We start from the raw sequence: 20,832 nt of genomic DNA, 5'->3' as shown, positions 1-20,832 counted from the left end.
TTTATTTTAAACAGTTAATTAATTGTACAAAATATGCCAACAGGAGAAAAAGTAGAGGTGTTTAAATAGGATACCACACAACCAAATTAAAAAGCGGATATAAGCAGCAGAGTACAATCATTGCCCCAAATACATCATAATTTTTGCAGTCGGTCTGGGGGACTATGTCGATTAGTGTGGATGTGGCCTCACCAGGCGTCAGTAAAAAAGAACAAATTACATTAAACCATGTGATGACAGAAACTGATCCCCTCAAACTTGTAATTTTCGGGAAAAAATAGACAGCTTAAATTGACTGACTTAATTGTGTGGTAAATATGGTGTTAAAATGGAGAATTGTATGTTCCCTTTTGAGTATAATTGTTTTCATACTGGATTTAACAGAAATGTCAGAACATTGTTTTCATGTAGTGCTTCACACTGTTTCATACAATCAGAAGCAAGCCTAAGGTAAAGCTGCCAGATTCTTGAAGCACAGGTGGCCATGAGAGTTTACTTTGCATTCACCAGTTGCAAAAGAACCATGCAACGTCAGAACACACAAAGAGGTCGTTTTGGTGCAGACATAAAAAGCCATGAAGAAATCCAACAGGTTGAGTGCTTTGAGGCATCCAAGTTTTATTCAGTGATTTACAACAAACCAATGATTATTTGCTATAAAAATTGCTCAACTTGGTTTTGTTTTGGTAACCACCCATTCTGCTGTTTTATGGAAGAATATTTTTTGTACAATGCACAAAATATACATGAACTGATGTAAAAGTTATACGGTTCACTAAAGGCCAGATTTAAAATACTATGATGCCACAAATTGCACAATCGGATATTACCATAAATAAAGTGTACCTGTTTAATTATGCTTTTTGCAGCTGCAATCATCTCTTCATGATAGATGTCCAGGAAGTCTAGCTTTCTTTGTTTTAGGCAATCCAAATACTAAAGATACCAATCGTTCCTTAAACAAAACAATAAATATATTTACTGAGCAATATAATCTTCCCTTATAGTGAGCAGGTTGTTCTTGAAAGTTCTCAATCTTTACATTGTGCTTTAGATTGGATATCATTTTTCTTAAACGTATTAAAAACAAAGCCATTATGAGAACATAAAAATAATTGGGTTGGTAGAAAGTACAGTGAAAGGTTGACAATATTTGGAATTTGACTGCATGAAACGCCACTATTTAGTTTGATGAAATCTAGAAATTCTTAAGCAGAAATTAATTTAACAAAAGAAAAGTCACCTCAATTTGGAACTGGCTATCGACGCTACAACCATAATCTTTTAAATTATACTTGTGGACAACATGATCGGAAACAAACTAAATAGGTCGGAAACATTCAGAGACTCTGAATGCTGCTTACAACTGAACAGGATTGCATCTGATTTTCATTGGGTAGTTTAACAGATAAATAACATGCACTGTCTAGCACATAAAGAATAACCATCCGAGGACGATGCTGGAGAGCTGTCAGTATCTTCAGAACAATACCCAGCATTCAGAACGGGCAGGAAGTAAATGAGAAGAATGGCAAAAGCAAAAGTCAATATACAGTCAGTAGTAACATATTGTATGATCTTCCTTCCAAATATTGCACCCTTTCTTATGGGATAAAAGTAATGCAAGTTTAAATGTTGTGCAGATTATGGTGGTGAAAAAGTAATTTAATTATAAACAGCTCATTTCATTTGGTCACTTGATAAATTAACCAGAGGGGCTCACCGGGTCCTGGCGAGGAGACCCAAGGCTGATGAGCCGCCAAGGGCGATAGTGGCAAGGTTCCATCGCTTCGCGGACAAAGAAAGTATTCTGAGATGGGCCAAGAAGGTGCGGAGCAGTAGATGGGAGAATTGCAGTGATCGGGTCTACCAGGATTGGAGTGCGGAGGTGGCGAGGAGGAGAGCTGGCTTCAACCGGGCCAAGGCGGTGCTGCACAAAAAAAGAGCCAGGTTCGGCATGCTGCAGCCTGCGCGACTGTGGGTCACTTATCAGGACCGACACCATCATTTTGAAACGGCAGAAGAGGCTTGGACCTTTATCCAAACGGAAAAATTGGACTTGAACTGAGGGGCTGCGGGTTGTGTGTGGGGGGGGGGGGGGGGGGGGGGGGGGGGGTGGGGGGGGGGGGGGGGGAGATGTTGGTTGTGTATGGGGTTGTAAATATGGGTAAAGAATATTTCGTGGGTGGGATGATGGATGGGGATGTGGGTAGAGTTCTGGTTAAAAGTCTTTTTTTTTCTGTAGACGAGAAGTGGGGAATGTGGGCGTCGGTGCTGGAGGGAGGTGAGACTCGGGGATGGGGGAACTGGGACAATGGCCGCGACAGGAGCTGCGCCACAGGGGGCGGGGCTGGCTCAGGAAAGTGCGGGTTTTTTCCCCGCGCTAGGGGGGAGGGGAAGGAGGAAGGTAAGGAGGAGAAGAGGACTCCCACACGGGGAGATCAACGGGAAGGCTGGGGAAGCCGGGGTCAGCAGAAGTCAGCTGACTCACGGAAGCAATATGGGGGGAGCAAAACTGCTAGATGCGGATCGAGCGGGGGGGGGGGGGGCAGCATTAGGGTTGCTGCTGAACTGAACATGGAAGAGATGGTCGGGGTGGGGGTCCCCGTCTGGGGGACTGGAGGCGCAGGCACGGGACTGGCCTAAGATAGGAGATGGCTAGTCGGCAGGGGGGGGGATGGCCCCCCAATCCGGCTGATCACGTGGAATATGATGAGAGGCCTAAATGGGGCCGGTTAAGAGGGCCCAAGTGTTCGCGCACTTGAAGGGGACTGAAGGCAGACGTGGCCATGCTTCAGGAGACACATCTGAAGGTGGCAGATCAGGTCAGGTTAAGAAAGGGATGGGTAGGACAGGTGTTCCATTCGGGGCTGGATGCGAAGAATAGAGGGGTGGCAATATTGGTGGGGAAGCGGGTGTCGTTTGAGGCAAGAACATAGTAGCGGACAATGGAGGCAGATACGTGATGGTGAGCGGTAGGTTGCCGGGGACGGAGGTGGTACTGGTGAATGTATATGCCCTGAACTGGGACGATGCTGGATTCATGAAACGGATGTTGGGGCGTATTCCAGACTTGGAGGTAGGGAGCTTGATAATGGGTGGGGATTTTAACAAGGTGCTGGACCCAGCATTAGATCGTTCCAGATCTAGGACGGGGAAGAGGCCGGCTGCGGCCAAGGTGCTTAGGGGGTTTATGGATCAGATGGGGGGGATTAGATCCGTGGAGATTTGCCAGGCCTTGGCCAGAGAATTTTCTTTTTTCTCCCACGTACATAAGGCCTACTCCCGGGTAGATTTTTTTGTTCTGGGCAGGGCATTGATCCGAAAGTGGAGGGAATGGAGTATTCGGCCATAGCCATTTCAGACCATGCCCCGCATTGGGTGGAGCTAGAGCTGGGGGAGGAGAGGACCACCGCCCGCTGTGGCAGTTGGATGTGGGACTGCTGGCAGACGAGGAAGTGTGCGGGAGGGTGCGGGGGTGCATCGAAAGGTATCTGGAGGCCAACGACAACGGGGAGGTGCAGGTGGGAGTAGTATGGGAGGGCGCTGAAGGTGGTGGTCAGGGGAGAGTTAATCTCCATCAGGGCTCATAGGGTGAGAGAGAGGGCAGGGAAAGGGAGAGGTTAGTGGGGAGATTTTAAGGGTGGACAGGAGCTATGCAGAGGCTCCAGATGAGGGACTACTCCGGGAGAGACGAAGTCTCCAGACGGAGTTCGACCTGTTGACCACAGGGAAGGCAGAGGCACAGTGGAGGAAGGCACAGGGAGCGATATAGGAGTATGGGGAGAAGGCGAGTCGGATGCTGGCACATCAGCTCCGTAAGAGGACGGCAGCGAGGGAAATAGGTGGAATCAAGGATGGCAGGGGAACTACGGTGCTGAGCGCGGTGAAATTGAATGAGGCATTCAAGGCCTTTTACGAGGAGCTGTATAGGTCCCAGCCCCCAGGGGGGATGCGACGATTCTTGGACCAACTGAGGTTCCCGAGGGTGGAGGAGCAGGTGGTGGCTGGTTTGGGGGCGCCAATTGGGGTGGAGGAGCTGGTTAAAGGGCTGGGGAGCATGCAGGCAGGGAAGGCCCCGGGGCCGGATGGGTTTCCGGGGAGTTTTATAGGAAGTTTGTAGACCTATTAGCCCAGTGCTGGTAAGGACCTTCAATGAAGCAAGGGAGGGGTGACCCTGCCCTCGACAATGTCGGAGGCGACTATCTCTTTGATCTTGAAACGGGAATAAAGACCCACTGCAATGCGGGTCGTATAGACCGATCTCGCTCCTCAACGTAGATGCTAAGTTGCTGGCAAAATGTTGGCTACGAGGATTGAGGACTGTGTCCCGGGGTGATTCACGAGGACCAGACTGGATTCGTAAAGGGTAGGCAGCTAAATACCAATGTGCGAAGGCTCCTAAATGTGATAATGATGCCATCGGTGGAGGGAGAGGCGGAGATAGTGGCAGCCATGGAAGCGGAGAAGGCCTTTGACTGAGTAGAGTGGGAGTATCTCTGGAAAGTGTTGAGGAGGTTTGAGTTCGGGGGAGGGTTAATTAGTTGGGCCAGTTCCTGTATAGAGCCCCGGGTGGCGAGTGTGGTCACGAACCAGCGGAGGTCGGAGTATTTCCGGCTGTATCGAGGGACGAGGCAGGGGTGCCCCCTGTCCCCTCTGCTGGTTTGCATTGGCAATTGAACCTTTGGCAATGGCGTTAAGGGAGTCAGGGAAATGGAAGGGGGGTTGTCCGAGGGGGTGAGGAACATCGAATGTCGCTGTACGCAGACGACCTGTTGCTGTATGTGGCGGATCCAGTGGAGGGGATGGTTGAGGTCATGCAGATCCTAAGGGAGTTTGGAGATTTTTCAGGCTATAAGCTCAATGTGGGAAAGAGTGAGCTCTTTGTGGTGCATCCGGGGGATCAGGAAAGAGGGATAGACGACCTACCGTTGAGGAGGGCGGAAAGCTTTCAATACTTGGGGATTCAGGTAGCTAGGAGCTGGGGGGGCACTGTACAAACTTAATTTGACGCGGCTGGTGGAACAGATGGAGGAGGATTTTAAAAGGTGGGACATGTTGCCACTCTCGTTGACGGGAAGGGTACAGTCGATTAAAATGGTGGTCCTCCCAAGGTTTCTTTTTGTGTTCCAGTGCCTTCCAATCGTGATCACCAAGGCCTTTTTTAAGAGGGTAGGCAGGAGCATTACAAGTTGTGTGTGGGGGAGCAAGACCCCGAGGGTAAGGAGGGGGTTCCTGGAGCGTAGCAGGGATAGAGGAGGGTTGGCGTTGCCGAATTTGGGTGGCTATTACTGGGCAGCCAACGTGGCGATGATCCGTAAATGGGCGATGGAGGGAGAGGGGGCGGCGTGGAAGAGGTTGGAGATGGCGTCCTGCAAAGGAAGAGCCTGGGGGCGCTGGGTGACGGCCCCGCTGCCGCTCTCGCCGACAAGGTACACCACGAGCCCGGTGGTGGCGGCAACGCTAAAGATCTGGGGACAGTGGAGACGACACAGGGGAGCACTGGGAGCCTCGGTGTGGTCCCCGATTAGGGATAACCATCGGTTTGTCCCAGGAAGGATGGACGGGGGGGTTTCAGAGCTGGCATCGGGCAGGGATTAGAAGAATGGGGGACCTGTTCATCGATGGGACGTTTGCGAGCTTAGGGGCGTTGGAGGAGAAATTTGGTCTACCCCCGGGAAATGCCTTCAGGTACATGCAAGTGCAGGCGTTTATGAGGTGGCAGGTGAGGGAATTCCCACTGCTCCCGGCACAGGGGATTCAAGACAGGGTGATTTCGGGCGTATGGGTCGGGGAGGGCAAGGTGTCGGCGATATACCAGGAGATCAAAGAAGAGGGGGAGGCTTTGGTAGAGGAGCTGAAAGGTAAATGGGAAAGAGGAGCTGGGGGAGGAGATTGAGGAGGGCTGTGGGCTGATGCCCCAAGTAGGGTTAATTCCTCTTCCTCGTGTGCCAGGCTTAGCCCGATACAGTTTAAGGTAGTGCACAGAGCGCATATGACGGGGGCGAGGCCGAGTAGGTTCTTTGGAGTGGAGGACAGTGATGGGAGGTGCTCAGAAAGTCTGGCGAACCACGTCCATATGTTTTGGTCATGCCCGGCAGTGGAGGGGTTCTGGAGGGGAGTTGCAGGAATAATATCCAAGGTGGTTGAAAGTCCGGGTCAAGCCAAGCTGGGGGCAAGCACTATTTGGAGTAGTGGAGTTCTGGCCTTTGCGTCCCTAGTAGCCCGGCGAAGGATCTTGTTAATGTGGAAAGAGGCGAAGCCCCCCAGCGTGGAGGCCTGGATAAATTATACGGCAGCGTTTATCAAGTTGGAGAGGATAAAGTTTGCCTTGAGAGGGTCTGCGCAGGGGTTCTACAGGCGGTGGCAACCGTTCCTAGACTATCTCGCGGAGCGTTAGATGAAGGTCGGACAGCAGCAACAGCAACCCGGGGGGGGGGGGGGGGGGGGGGGGGGGGGTTGTTCTGGGGGGTCATTTGAGCAAGAAAACACATGAACGATCCGGAAAACTGACATATACGGGTGGAATCCAATGTACAAAGTTGTGTATCATATTGACTTGCCATGTTCATGTCTTGCTATGTGAGCATTCTTTCTCTTTTGTTACGGGGGGGGGGGGGGGGGGGGGGGGGTCGTTTGTATGGTTGAAAATTGTTTAAAAACTCTTAATAAATATATATTTTTTAAAAAGATAAATTAACCAGATGCACATTGGACTTCAGCCCCTGACACCACCCCCACACCACCTAACTCCCCCCCACCCCCACTGTAAGTTAAAATGCAGTGAAATTCAGTTGCAGTTATGCTCATTTGAAGTGAGATCTCCAGTTCTGCTGACTGAACACAGATATTTGCTCTCTTCCCCATGTCAGCTTTAAGTACTCGAAGGTCAGAGAGGGAGTAAGTTACACAATACATTAAACTGCCTCACCTCTATTCCTAACAATGTCTCTTATAGATCACAGAATTTACAGTGCGGGAGGCCATTCGGCCCGAGTCTGCACCAGCTCTTGGAAAGAGCACCCTACTTAAGTCCATGCCTCCACCCTATCCCCGTAACCTAACTAACCTTTTGGACACTAAGGGGCAATTTAGCATGGCCAATCCACCTAATCTGCACATCTTTGAACTGTGGGAGGAAACCGGAGCACCCGGAGGAAACCCACACAGACACGGGGAGAAAGTGCAAACTCCACACAAGACAGTCACCTGAAGCCGGAATTGAACCTGGGACCCTGGAGCTGTGAGGGTAACCACTGTGCCACCGTACCACTCATTGATCGGAGAAAAACTCTACTACAGTGTAGTGTTTTTTCCTTATAGTCTGTACTGAATGTTTTTTTTAAGCTTTATTTCTGGTATTTTATTTTTAGAACCTGCAAATTATTGACTCCCAAAATTATACAATACACACCCACACTCATGAACAAAGGTCTGTAGCCAAGATCAACTGTCCTCCCCCACATCAACAATTTCTGCTAAATTATAACCTTGCTACTGCATCCACTTCTTGAAGACAATGATTAAAATGAAATGCAATGACATTTTGACCATTTTCCAACATGCGTTTCAATCCAGCTCCTAATTACTGGTTGTCACCTGATCAAACATTTCAGCAACTCTATCATCCTCACAGCAGTCTGGTTTGATACAAATCCCAACAGGCTGAAGCATTTATATTGTCAAATCTCTGAAACATAACTATACTTGGAATATAACCGAGCAGTGCATTCAACCCCAGTCGCCAAGAAAAAATAGTCAAGTGTGCAACAAATGCAGGGAATGTCATGTGGTGGAATTTGTAACGTCAGGGGTTTAAATTAGGTGACAATTGGAAAATCTTGGCCTTTTCAGCTTGGAAAGGAGGTGAGGTTTTAGTGGTATATAAGATAATAATGGGTATAGAAAGATAACTTGGAATATTACTTTAAGGTAGAAGTAGGACAGGAGGCAACAGCTTTAAACTTGTAAAAGAGAAGTGACAGTACTGATATCAGGACATCCTTCTTTAAATAAATTTCCAGTTAGTGAGGCAATACCCTGGAACCATCGGACAGCTGGATTCTACAATGTTGGGGGAGGGGAAACGCCAACATTTCTCTGGATGGATGAATTGAGAAAGGACATCTGGTCTTCCTCATTTGTAATTATCTTCTGTTTTTGTCTAATATTATCATGGGCCACACATCCAGCTTCATCCGAGAGGTTTTAAACCAATCACGCATCACTATTTAGATGTTGAATGTTCATATTTACAAACTAAAACTATATCAAATGATCTATGCAGTTGGTTGTAAAATCAAGTAGAATTTAATGCAATAAGCTAATAAAAACTAAATTAAATACTTTCACATACCTCCTCTAACAATTGATCATCTTCCAGCGGTCTATTTAAGTCACTATGAGCATAGGTAGAGAAATCTGCTATCATCATTTTATCAATAAGTCTTTCCAACTCACACAGTTGTGAACCAAGGTGCCCTGAAAAAAAATGGGGAAAATGCATCCTCATAAATACAAGTGTGAAATATAGACAAAGCAAACGCACTTCAAGCACAAATAAATTCGCCAGAGACTTATAAAAGAAACCCTACGTCCATAACTCATTTATTAATATAATCATACAATAAAATATGACCTGCAACTTCAATTTTTGTTCGTGATCTCGGTTTTGGAAAGGGTACAATTTAGCCAAGTCCATTGAATTTACAAATTATTACTGGTATGTTTCGATTAAAAGATAATCTTACAATAAATACAGAATTCGACAACTTATTAGAATTCCAGTTTTCTGTTTTATTGGTAGGATCAACAAAATTATAGTGCATGAAGCAAGCAGCGTCAGTGACCATAAACAAGGACACTCGCCTTCCAGTTCCATTCCTGAATTTTTAATGTGGAACTCAAGCGAGGGATGTGTCAGTTGTCAATATTTGGTGGTAACTTCTTTTTCTTTTAATTTTCTTTTTTTTTTTTTAAATTTAGAGTACCCAATTCATTTTTTTCCAATTAAGGGGCAATTTAGTGTGGCCAATCCACCTAACCTGCACATCTTTGGGTTGTGAGGGCGAGACCCACGCAAACACGGGGAGAATGTGCAAACTCCACACGGACAGTGGTCCAAAGCCGGGTTCGAACCTGTGACCTCAACGCCGTGAGGCAGCAGTCCTAACCACTGCACCACCGTGCTGCCACATTTGGTGGTAACTTTGGTGCAAAATTGAACACATCTGAAGATTTGTAGGATTTGAAACTAGCCCATAGAAAGAAAGTGGAATCCTAAAAGGAAAATACATAAATATTTGAAAAATAAAAAAATTGCAGATGGGGAAAGGCAGGGGACACAACTGGACAGCTTTCAGAGACCTGCACGGTATGAAAGGCCAAACAGTCTCCGAGTGAGCTGTACAATCCCGAATCAAGATTACAGTGCAAAAAGTTCAGGAAGAATACTTGCTTTTGAGCATTATTTATTCCAAATAAACGCTACAAGGGGGAAGACAGTGCCGCTGTGGTAATGTCACTGGACTAGTAATCCAGAAGCCCAGGCTATGCTTTGGGGACCAGGTTTAAATCTTACTATGGCAGCTAGTGGAATTTAAATTCAATAAATTCAATCTCAGTAATGAAATTACCATTTATTATTATAAACCCATCTGGTTCACTAATGTCGTTCAGGGAAGGAAATCTGCTATCCTTACCTGCTCCTGCCTACATGTGAATCCAGACCCACAGCAATGTGGTTGGCTATATGCAAGTGCTCTATTAGTGTGCAATCCCAGTGACTCTATACCTCGTGAAAGAATTTTTAAAATGCAACCCGATGGAGAAAAACACAGATGTTCAGCAAAATACAAACATGCATGCTCACAAGATCACATCGTCACTTCCTGCAAACAGCCGACCATAATTCCCTAAAAAGGCATCTACTCAACTCTTTTTAAAAAAAAAAAGTCTATTGTACTGAGTCACACAATCTGGGAAGATATCAAGTTCAATCTTGGATCTACGGTGAGTCAACCTGCATTAAGTGCTCCAACTGTCTAAAATGCCCATCTGACAGAAAGGAAGAAAAACAGAAATCACCCAGAGATCCTGATTGTTATTCAGCAACCCCCAGAAGGTGCATACATATGGGAAAAGAAACGGGCTCTGTTCTGATGCTTCCAGTCAAACAATCTACTGAAAGACAATACATAGAATGGTCACTGGGACAAGATGCAAGAATCCCTGTTGCCTGTGGAGTCAACCTCCAGCACAAGGTGCAGCATCATAAAGGAGTGAAAGTATCAAAGGCAAGAATTCACTCACCTCCCCTTATTTCAGTAAAAAAAATATTATTAATTTGGAGTGTAAGGAAATTCTCCTAATGTGTTTAATGCAAAGAAATATTACAATGCACTACACACGAGGCAAAGAAAACAGACTAAAGCAGAATGGGGAGATTTGGTGGCGATGCAAAGTGCTTGATCAATGAATGGGTCTAGCACTGCTGCCTTACAGCGCCAAAGGCCCCGGGTCACTGTCCGTGTGGAGTTTGCACATTCTCCACGTGTCTGCGTGGGTGTCACCCCAACAACCCAGAAAATGTGGAGCGAGAGAGAAAGAGAGCGTGAGAAAGAGAGAGTGCGAGAAAGAGAGAGTGCGAGAAAGAGAGAGCGCGAGAAAGAGAGAGCGCGAGAAAGAGAGAGCGCGAGAAAGAGAGAGCGCGAGAAAGAGAGAGCGCGAGAAAGAGAGAGCGCGAGAAAGAGAGAGCGAGAAAGAGAGAGAGAGCGAGAAGAAAGAGAGAGAGAGCGAGAAAGAGAGAGAGAAAGCGAGAAAGAGAGAGAGAGAAAGTGAGAAAGAGCGAGCGAAGAGAGCAAGTAAAGAAAGAGAGCAAAAAAGAAAGAGCATGAAAAGAGAGCAAGAAAAGAAAGAGAGTTCATTTTGCACCCTCACACAATAGTACCCTACCAGTACCCTACCCCCCTCAAATTATTTTTGTATGCATTTTGGGAAAAAGTATTGGATCCAAAAGTTATCCTGTCTGATATCTTTTTGGTAACAATTTCACTTGGAAATTAAAACTAATTGCGAGTTATGGAAGCAAACGTTACACACAAAGATCTCACCAACAGCATAGTGGCAATCAAGCAGTTAATCGGTTGAGGCAGAAATGTCAAAGAAGGTACGTAGAAAACTCTTGTGATATTGTTGATATTGACTAGAACAGTGACAAGAATCCTCAGTTTAGCATCTGGCTAATGGGAGGACACCTCAGTAATCCACTGGAACATCAATCTGATGTTCTGCAGTGCATCCTATACTTTCCAATGTTCTGACTTAGCAGTGAGCCCAGCAGTCAAGCAAACCTGACGGACAATGCTTAATTCAGCATAGAAAACATACTAACAAAGATCATACAGAGCAATAAGGTATGCAAAATGTGCTGGATTCAATGAGATAACCGCCATTAGTAGTACAGGGTATGGGGAATGGAGTTTAACTCAACTGGCGGCAGTCCTGAGTTTTGAAAGCACCTTTGGTGGGATTGCTGGCTTTGACATCATGGGGTAAAAGGAGGCATTATTTTGTCTAGCACCATCATGAAGGGTGGCTGGGGGTTTGGTAGAGGCTGGTGTGGGAGGTGGTAAGTTTGTAGATTTGAAGTACTGGATAATAGTGGGAGGAAGGCTCTTTAGGTCTAACAACACAAACTTGTAACTTGATAGCAACATCTCTGCAAACATTAAATTTAGGATAGGTTCCTACAAGTTTGTTAGTGTATCTATCTCTGTGCCTCAGACATTCAAACATTGTTAATCAATAGAAATTTCAGTTAAGGAAAAAAAAAGTTAGATAAATACAGCTGACTTTGGTTGAGCATGACATTTCAATCTACAGCAAATTCTTTAATTTCACAAGTTTTAGTCACTATGGTGTAACTATCTAACAGCAGCAAATAAATCGGTGTTAGGCAGCGAAATTCTACACTTGGATGCTTACCACAAATTTATTCATGCTCCGCTGTAGTAACAATGAAGGCAGTTAATAGAATTCACAAGAATGCCTGAGGCAGAATGAAAAAAATCTTGCCAGTGTTTTCTTAAAAGTTGAACTGTGCCCAGTTCATGGGTCATTTACATGTGTTCACACAGATTACTTGGCAGGACAGCTTTAAAAACAAATTTCTTCCAGTATTTACCAAATAAATTACTACACAAAGACCTTGTGAAGTGGCCATGATAAATTGCCCTTAGTGACCAAAAAGGTTAGGAGGGGTTATTGGGTTATGGGGATAGGGTGGAAGTGAGGACTTAAGTGGGTCGGTGCAGATTCGATGGGCCGAATGGCCTCCTTCTGCACTGTATGTTCTATGTTCTATGTTCTATGTTCTATGTTCTATTTGATCCTCTGAATTTTAATCTTGTGAGCCATGGCAGCAGTCTTGGCTCCATTCTATACATGAACGTGGCCACACCTCTTTCCTGCATTTTTAAATAGACTTACAACCATTAGTTGCATCTTTCTGAAAATAGTCAGCTTTCCTGAAGTTGCGACCTCTGCTAATGCCTCCTTCTGTTTTAAATCAAGTTATATAAAGGAGCTTCTCCAGCCTGACCCCTTTGGGGGTGGGGGGGGGGGTTCCATTTTACCATTTTCCTGTTTTTAAATGAGAGTACCTACATTCACATTCACTTTCTAATAGAGCTGGGCATAATGAAAGCCAAAAGTGCAGAAAATATATGCAATAGGATAAACAAAAAGCGAGTGTACCATTACCTACCTGAAACTATGAATCCCTTGAAGCTCCTGTTGTAGCACCTCCTGTGTCGTTGCAATTAAGTCCAGTGCCCCAACAAACTCAGAAGTGGACAGCAATAACTGTACAGTAGGTTGTGTTTGGTGAACAGTGGCCATTAACTTTAGCTTATTATACATTTTTACACAGTTATTTCTAGTCACAGCAAGTCTTAATATTTGCAAAGATCCTTCGCACATTACTTTGTCAATCTGGGCAATTTTATCACGAAGCATTTTCACAGCTTGAGAGGTTTTGGTGAGGTAGTCCTGCAATTCATGTTGAGAGGTCATAGCGTGGAAAAAGGCATCAGAACGGAGTGAAATCTGGTGCGCTATATTCACTTCCACCACATCCAAATAATGGGTTAACTGTAAAACAAAATGCATTATCCATTAGAATCACAAAGATTTGCAACATGGGGATGGCCATTTGGTCCATCACAACCACACTCTGAAATAGCTGTTTTTTAATACCATGCACTTTCAAATGTTTCCTTTTAGAGGGGTTGCTTAAATTTTTACTCTCTGTTTAATGACTTAGGTACCAACAGACCTGGACTGTTAATGTTTTTCTTCAATTTACTTGAGGAAAATCTCTTATTATTTTGAATATCTCTATCAGCTCTGCTCAACTACCCTGCTCCAGTGAAGGATCCCTGGTTCTCAAATTTCTTGGCAACTAAAAGCCCTCTTTCCCAACTTTACTAAATCTCAACTATGTTCTTGACATCCTTCCCGAAGTAGGGCGCCCAAAATTGGACACCATGTACTAGCTACACCCTAACCAACAACTGGATTTCCACTTTCTCTCCTTTTAGTCAAGTACACAACTAGATCTGGTTGCATCATATTGTGCTCTCCTTTGCCACATCCATCACAGTCGTAGAATCATCCTGGACACAAAAGATAGCCAGCTGGTATTCATTTTTGTCATTATCCAGTGCCTCCTGAAACTCTTTTGTCCATTCAAGCAAGAGGAGTTCATAGGCTTCCTTCTCATAAGAACTAAGAGTCGGCAATTCAGCCCGAGTCCACTCCGCCATTCATACGATCATGGCTGATCTCCTCTCAGCCTCATTTTCCTGCCCGTTCTCCATAACCCTTCAACACATTACTAATTAAATGTGTATCTATCTCCTTAAATTTACTCAAATACCCGGCATCTACTGCACTCTGGGGTAGTGAATTCCATAGATTCACGACCCTTTGAGAGAAGTTATTTGTCCTCATACAATCCCTAAAGTGCAGGAGGCCATTCGGCCCATCGAGACTGCGCTGATCATAAGAACTAGGAGGAGTTGGTCATTGGCCCCTCGAGCCTGCTCCACCATTCAATAAGGGCTGATGTTTTTGTGGACTCAGCTCCACTTACCCGTCTGCTCACCGTAACCTTTAATTCCTTTACTGTTCCACTCCACCCTATACCCATAACTTAACCTCTACATTCCTGGACATGAAGGGACAATTTAGCATGGCCAATTCACCTAACCTGCACATCTTTGGACTGTGGGAGGAAACCAGAGCACCCGGAGGAACCCCAGGCGGACACAAGGAGAACGTAAAAACTCCACACAGATAGTCACCCAAGGCTGGAATTGAACCCAGGTCCCTGGTGCTGTGAGGCAGCAGTGCTAACCACTGTGCCACCTGTAATCTCGTTTTTAAATCTGCTATCCCTGATCCTAAAACTATGACCTCTCGTTCTAGTTTTGCCCACAAGAGGAAGCATCTGCTCCATGGCTACTTTGTCAATACCTTTTATCATCTTATTTACCACAATTAGATCTCCTCTCATTCTTTTAAACTATAGAGCGTATAGACTTAAACTGCTCAAACTTGTTTCATAAGACAAACCCCTCATCTCTGGAATCAATCTCGTGAACCTCCTTTGAACTGCCTCTGATGAATTACATCCCTCCTCAAATAAGGGGACCACAGCTGTACAGAGCATTTCAGGTGCAGTCGTATCAATGTTTTGTACAGTTGCAGTAACACTTCCCTAATTTTATACTCTATCCCTTTAGCTATTGTCATGTGAGAGTACCTTTAAGAAATGTGGGTTTTTAAAATAGCTGTAGTGGGTGTACCTTTAAGAAATGGGTGTTTATCAGCGATGTCAGAGTGTGGGTGGAGTTGGGAGTTGGGCTGTGTCTGCTTTTACTTTCGCTTTAGGCTGTCTGCTACAGGGTGTGTTTGGTTTCATTTTAGACTTGGAGCTGCAGTCACAAGGAGGTGTATTAGTCTCTCTCTCTATGCAATCTAAAGACTGTCTACAGATCCGTGGTGACTTAAAACGAATACCTGTTTCTGTAGAGAAGTTAAACCTGGTGTCTTTCTCTAAAAAGGGTTCTTTTTGTCTTATGGATGTTGCAAGGAAAGATTAAGAGTTACTTAGAGAGTACTGTATTCTTTGGGGGATTTATTGGTGTTGATGGTTGTTAAGATGTTTACTATGGGTTTATAAAGTGTTAACTGGTTTCATAAATAAACATTTTTTAAATTTAAAAGTACTGTATATCTCTGTTGCGTCACACCTGTAAGGTAGGCCCGTGTGCTCCCCATAACCACAATCTATTAAAAGTTGTGGGTCATCCGAAGGGGAGGCAGAGAACACAGAGTCTCACTCTCTGCAGATGACCTGCTCCTCTACATTTCGGATCCACAGAACAGCATTGATGGAATCATCGTGCTCCTGAAAGAATTTGGCGCCTTCTCGGGCTACAAACTCAACATGAGCAAAAGTGAGATCTTCCCGGTACACCCACAAGTAGGTGGGGCAGCCCTAACGGGACTGCCGCTTAAACAAGCCCGACACAAATTCTATTACCTGGGGATCCAAATTGCCCATGACTGGAAAGGGATCCACAAATGGAACCTCACCAGTCTGACAGAGGAAGTAAAAAAGGACCTTCAAAGATGAAACACACTCCCACTCTCCCTCGCAGGGAGAGTCCAGACGATCAAAATGAACGTGCTGCCCAGGTACCTCTTCCTATTCAGATCCATCCCGATCTACACCCCAAAGCCTTTTTCAAAGCACTAGACAAACTAATCATGGCGTTCGTATGGAGGGGGGGGGGGGGGGGAGAGAATGCGAGGATCCCAAAGAAGGTCTTACAAAAAACAAAATCCAGGGGGGGGCTTGCCCTCCCAAACCTACAACTTTACCACTGGGCGGCGACAGCCGAGCGAATAAGTGGATGGATCAAGGAGCCAGAAGCCGAATGGGTGCGCGTGGAAGAGGCCTCCTGCATGGGGACCTCCCTCCGGGCCCTCGCCACAGTGGCGCTCCCATCCCCACCCAAAAAACACTCCAGCAGTCCGGTAGTTGTCCAGTCCTGGAACCAACTACGGCAACAATTTGGCCTGACCAGAATGTCGGGTAAAGCTCCCCATCTGCAACAACCATAGGTTCATGCCAGCGCTGACTGACGCCACCTTCAAAAGGTGGGGACAGGACAGAAGGACACTGACAGTCAGGGACCTATACACGGACGGCAAGATCGCAACACTGGGCGAACTGACAGAGAAATTCCAGCTAGCCAGGGGGAACGAGCTAAGGTACCTGCAACTAAAAAACTTCCTACGAAAGGAGACAGCGACATACCCACAACCACCACGACAGACACTACTGCAAGAGTTACTGGACGCAAGCATACTAAATAAAGGAAACTGCAGTGACATGTATGACCGACTGGTAGAAGGGGCCGACACCGTATTAGACACAACAAGAATGAAATGGAAGGATCACCTGGGGATCAAAATAGGGTGGGGACTCTGGAGCGAAGCACTCCACGTCCACGTGCGCAAGGCTCAGCCTGACGCAACTAAAAGTGGTACATAGAGCCCACTTAACAAGAACCCGTATGAGTAGGTTCTTCCCGGAGGTGGAGGACAGATGTGAGCGGTGCCAAGGAAGCCGAGCCAACCACGCCCACATGTTCTGGTCCTGCTCCAGACTTGTGGAGTACTGGACAGCCTTCTTCGAGGCAATGTCCAATGTGGTGGGGGTGAGGGTGGAGCCATGCCCGATGGTGGCGGTCTTCGGGGTTTCAGACCAGCCAGGTCTATTCCTGGGGAGGAGGATGGCCTCCTCTTGCCTTTGCCTCCCCTTGCCTTTGCCTCCCTGATTGCCCGCCGTAGAATCCTGTTCGGCTGGCGGTCAGCAGCACCACCCAAAGCTGCAGACTGGCTGTCCGACCTCTCAGAATCTCTCCAAATTGAGAAAATCAAATTCGCCATCCGAGGGTCAGACGACGGCTTCCACAGAACGTGGGAGCCATTCACCCAATTGTTCCGGGACCTGTTTGTGGCCAACAAACAAGGCAGGAATGTTCCCTTCCAGTCGGGGAACACTTCAGCAGTCAAGGGCATTCAGCCTCTGATCTCCGGGTAAGCGTTCTCCAAGGCGGCCTTCAGGACCCGCAACAACGCAGAATCGCCGAGCAGAAACTTATAGCCAAGTTCCGCACACATGAGTGCGGCCTCAACCGGGACCTGGGTTCATGTCGCATTACATTCATCCCCCACCATCTGGCCTGCGAAATCCTACCAACTGTCCTGGCTTGATACAATTCACACCTCTTTAACCTGGGGTTACCCCATCTCTGGATCTGTAAAGATTTAATCACCTGCTAATGCTCACATTCCTAGAATTGTTTGGCATTTTTGAATTTGTCTATATATGTGTTTCTGGAACAGACCTCTGCATTCACCCGAGGAAGGAGTAGCGCTCCGAAAGCTAGTGACATTGAAACAAACCTGTTGGACTTTAACCTGGTGTTGTAAGACTTCGTACTGTGCTCACCCCAGTCCAACGCCGGCATCTCCACATCAACAAACAAGCAGAAGAGTAGCCAAGAAAAAGGGGAGAGCAGCCAAAGCATGAGGGGGAGAGATAGTCCGGGAGGTAGGTGGGGGGGGGGGGCTAAATCTAAGAGGAAGGAAAGGCGAGCCACCGGGGGGGGGGGGGGGGGGGGGGGGGGGGGGGGTTGAGGGGAGAGGCGGAACAATAGAGGAGAGCCAGGGAGGGGGAGGCAGGGAAACATTAACAAACTTAACATCCACAGGAACAGAGAAAACGGAGAAGACAGGAGGGCTGCAGAAGCGGAACGAGACGACAACGGCAGCGAACTCCGTCTGGGAGAAGCAAGGGACGACAACACCACGAACAGATGCCTACTTATGTGTGTAAATAATTTTGCCAAGTGTACAGAGCTGCTGCTGTTGAGCGGGGGCATAATACCGTCCGATGGCTTCTCAGGGAAAATTAAAACGTCAGCAGCAGCAACCCGTGCGGGAGTGGGGGTGAGTGCTCCGTGGGGAGGGTGTGGGAATACTGAGGCGCGTGGGGTCACGTCTAGTCAATTGCTATTGTATATTCTCTTTTTGCACTATGTTAATGTTTACTCTGATCAAAAATATGTATTTTTTTAAATTTTTTTTAAAGTTGTGGATCAGGTGAACTCCATGAAACACTTTGGGGTTCTCTAAACCCTGGCCCAGAACAGTATAAAGAGAATGCGCAAACTCCACACGGACAGTGACCCGGGGCAGAGATCGAACCCGGATCCTTGGTGCCATGAGGCAGCAGTGCCCCACCGTGCCGTCGAGTTTTCTGAGATTCATACATGAGGACACCCAGATCCCTCTGTACTGAAGCATTCTGAAGTTCCTATCCATTTAGATAATAAGTCGCCGTTTCATTTTTCCAACCAAAACAGATAACCTCACACTTATCCACTTTAAACACCATCGCTGAATGTTGGCCCACTCACCTATCTAAATCCATTTGTAAATTTCTTATTTCCTCATTGCAACTTACTAGCCCACCTATTTTGGTGTCATTATGGCTATAGTTCCTTCTATCCCTACATTGAAGTCATTAATATATATTGTAAATAGTTGGGGCCGAAGGACAGAATCCTGTGGCACCCCATTAGTTACATCCCGCCAACCAGAAAAAGACCCATTTATTCCGTATTCCGATTTTCTGCCTTCTGTTGATTAGCCAGTGCTCTATCCAAGCTAATATATTACCCTTAATCCCATGTGATCTTAACTTGTTCATTAACCTCGTGTGTGGCACCTTATCAAATGTCTTCTGGAAGTCCAGATATATATCTACAGGATGCCCATTATCCACTTGGCTTGTTACATCTTCAAAGAACTCACCAGGAGGGAGACCATCTATTCAGTAGCCTTTATTTCTTCTTCCCGTTCTTAATCAAGCCAACCCATCTAGCCCAGAACCCCACCTCTCTCGAATTTATTTCAATTCTTCCCTCATGCCCCACATCTTCACCCATAACTTACATCACCTGTTATCACAATGCCATTTCCATTAAAATGTTGACCCGCTCTGCTCCATTCTGTCACAACTCTATCCATAAGTGGAAATGGCCCCTTTCCTAGGCATCACCCTCCACTTTTGTCAAAAAGAACTTCCTCAAATTTAAGCCCACTACTTCTGTTCAGGAGCACAGATTTCACATTTGTTAAGGAGACTGGCTAGTATGCAGTCTTCCATTTCCAAATGCACTGAAAATAATTGTGAGACCCCAGTGAATGAAATTAAATGAAAATTTATAAACTTTAAACACCTATGCTCTTGTAAAAAAATAAAAAAAAATTCCAATTAAGGAGCAATTTAGCGTGGCCAATCCACCTACTCTGCACATCTTTGGAGTTGTGGGGGTGAGACCCATGCAGACACGGGGAGAATGTGCAAACTACACATGGACAATGACCCAGGGCCAGGATCGAACCCAGGTTCTCAGTGCCAAGAGACAGCAGTCCTAACCACTGCGCCACCATGCCGCCCCTTTAAACACCTAGGCTAATGGTGCTTAATGAGTACAACATAAATTTCCCAGATATTTGACATCTTCCACTTAACATGGAAAGACAGGTAAAATAACAAGTTATTGGGATGATGAAAATGGACCTCCTCCAACTTTGAACCTGACCTTCAAAGAAATGGGTCAGTATATACGGAGGAATCCCAGTGCTAAATAAAAAGTAAACAAGAGCCAAGAGTTGCCTGCATTATAAATTTATAGTCAATTGGACTGCATGTTGAACTGCAAAGTTCCAGGAATTGGTCTTGCGCCTGTTCTCAAGTGAGAGTGGTCACAGGCAACAGAAATGACTGCAAATTAATTTCTGAATACCCAATGAATCCATTTCTTTTAGTTTCTATTTCTGAATAGCATTTGAATCAACTTTCTGAATAAGATAGCACAATGGCTTTTAAAAGATTCAAATCACTCCTTCATAGCATTGCAGAATATGCATATCGGGAGGACTTCTGTGACTTGATCAGCTAAACCCTTAATAATTGTCAATTGATCAGCTGTCTACACTCAACGTATTATGTTCCAAGTTGAAATTATACACCAAATCCTTGAACCTTGTCACAAAAATGGGAGCTAGAGGGCATCATTTAAACTAGCTCTGTACAAAAGCGGCATGCTAATTTCACTATAATAAAAACAGAAGATACTCAATTGTTCAGACAGCATTTACGGAGAGAGAAGTAGAGCTAATGTTTCAGGTCAGTTGACCTTTTAATTCTACTGAGTGGGCCATTTTACACTGATGCGGACTTCCCAAAATTCTCAAAAAAAGAGCTGTTGATTTGGATACCTTTTCTTGCAATAATCTTGATGACGCTCCATCACGAGCCCCCTTTCCACCAGCTCCATGCTGACCACTGAAATGTGACCAGGGCAAGACAGTAGAAAACGTTGGAGGATCTTCCAAAGCAAAATCTGACTTTAAAAATATCTGTGAAGTGAGAGGTAAAGGAAATAAAGAAGTCATTTGCAAAATATTCTCGTCCAATAGTCTCTGTTTAAGTAACAAATAATAGATGGCTGTGAGGGAGCCATTGTGAGGGTCACAAGTAAATTAACTGTTAGGTGACATTAAATAGCAACGTGGCTTATATTCTTGAATTTAAAAATTAATCATTCCTTTTCCCTCAAAACACAATACAGCAATATAGCTTGTTTTTCAATAAAGCACTCACTGTGCTGTCTATTTGTT

The 20,832-nt window shown here is 45.7% G+C and overlaps 1 protein-coding gene across 1 annotated transcript in view; it reads right to left on the bottom strand.

The window, feature by feature from the left end:
* Nucleotides 1–20,832, bottom strand: part of vps54 (VPS54 subunit of GARP complex) — a 161,738-nt gene that overhangs the window by 101,603 nt on the left and 39,303 nt on the right. The window contains 5 exon segments of the mRNA XM_072507135.1: nucleotides 847–924; nucleotides 926–955; nucleotides 8,357–8,481; nucleotides 12,768–13,152; nucleotides 20,431–20,571. Coding sequence (XP_072363236.1) covers nucleotides 847–924; nucleotides 926–955; nucleotides 8,357–8,481; nucleotides 12,768–13,152; nucleotides 20,431–20,571 — 759 coding nt within the window.

This window comes from Scyliorhinus torazame, chromosome 1, assembly GCF_047496885.1.
Source record: "Scyliorhinus torazame isolate Kashiwa2021f chromosome 1, sScyTor2.1, whole genome shotgun sequence".
NCBI lineage: Eukaryota > Metazoa > Chordata > Chondrichthyes > Carcharhiniformes > Scyliorhinidae > Scyliorhinus > Scyliorhinus torazame.
This window is presented reverse-complemented; position numbering and strand designations above follow the sequence as displayed.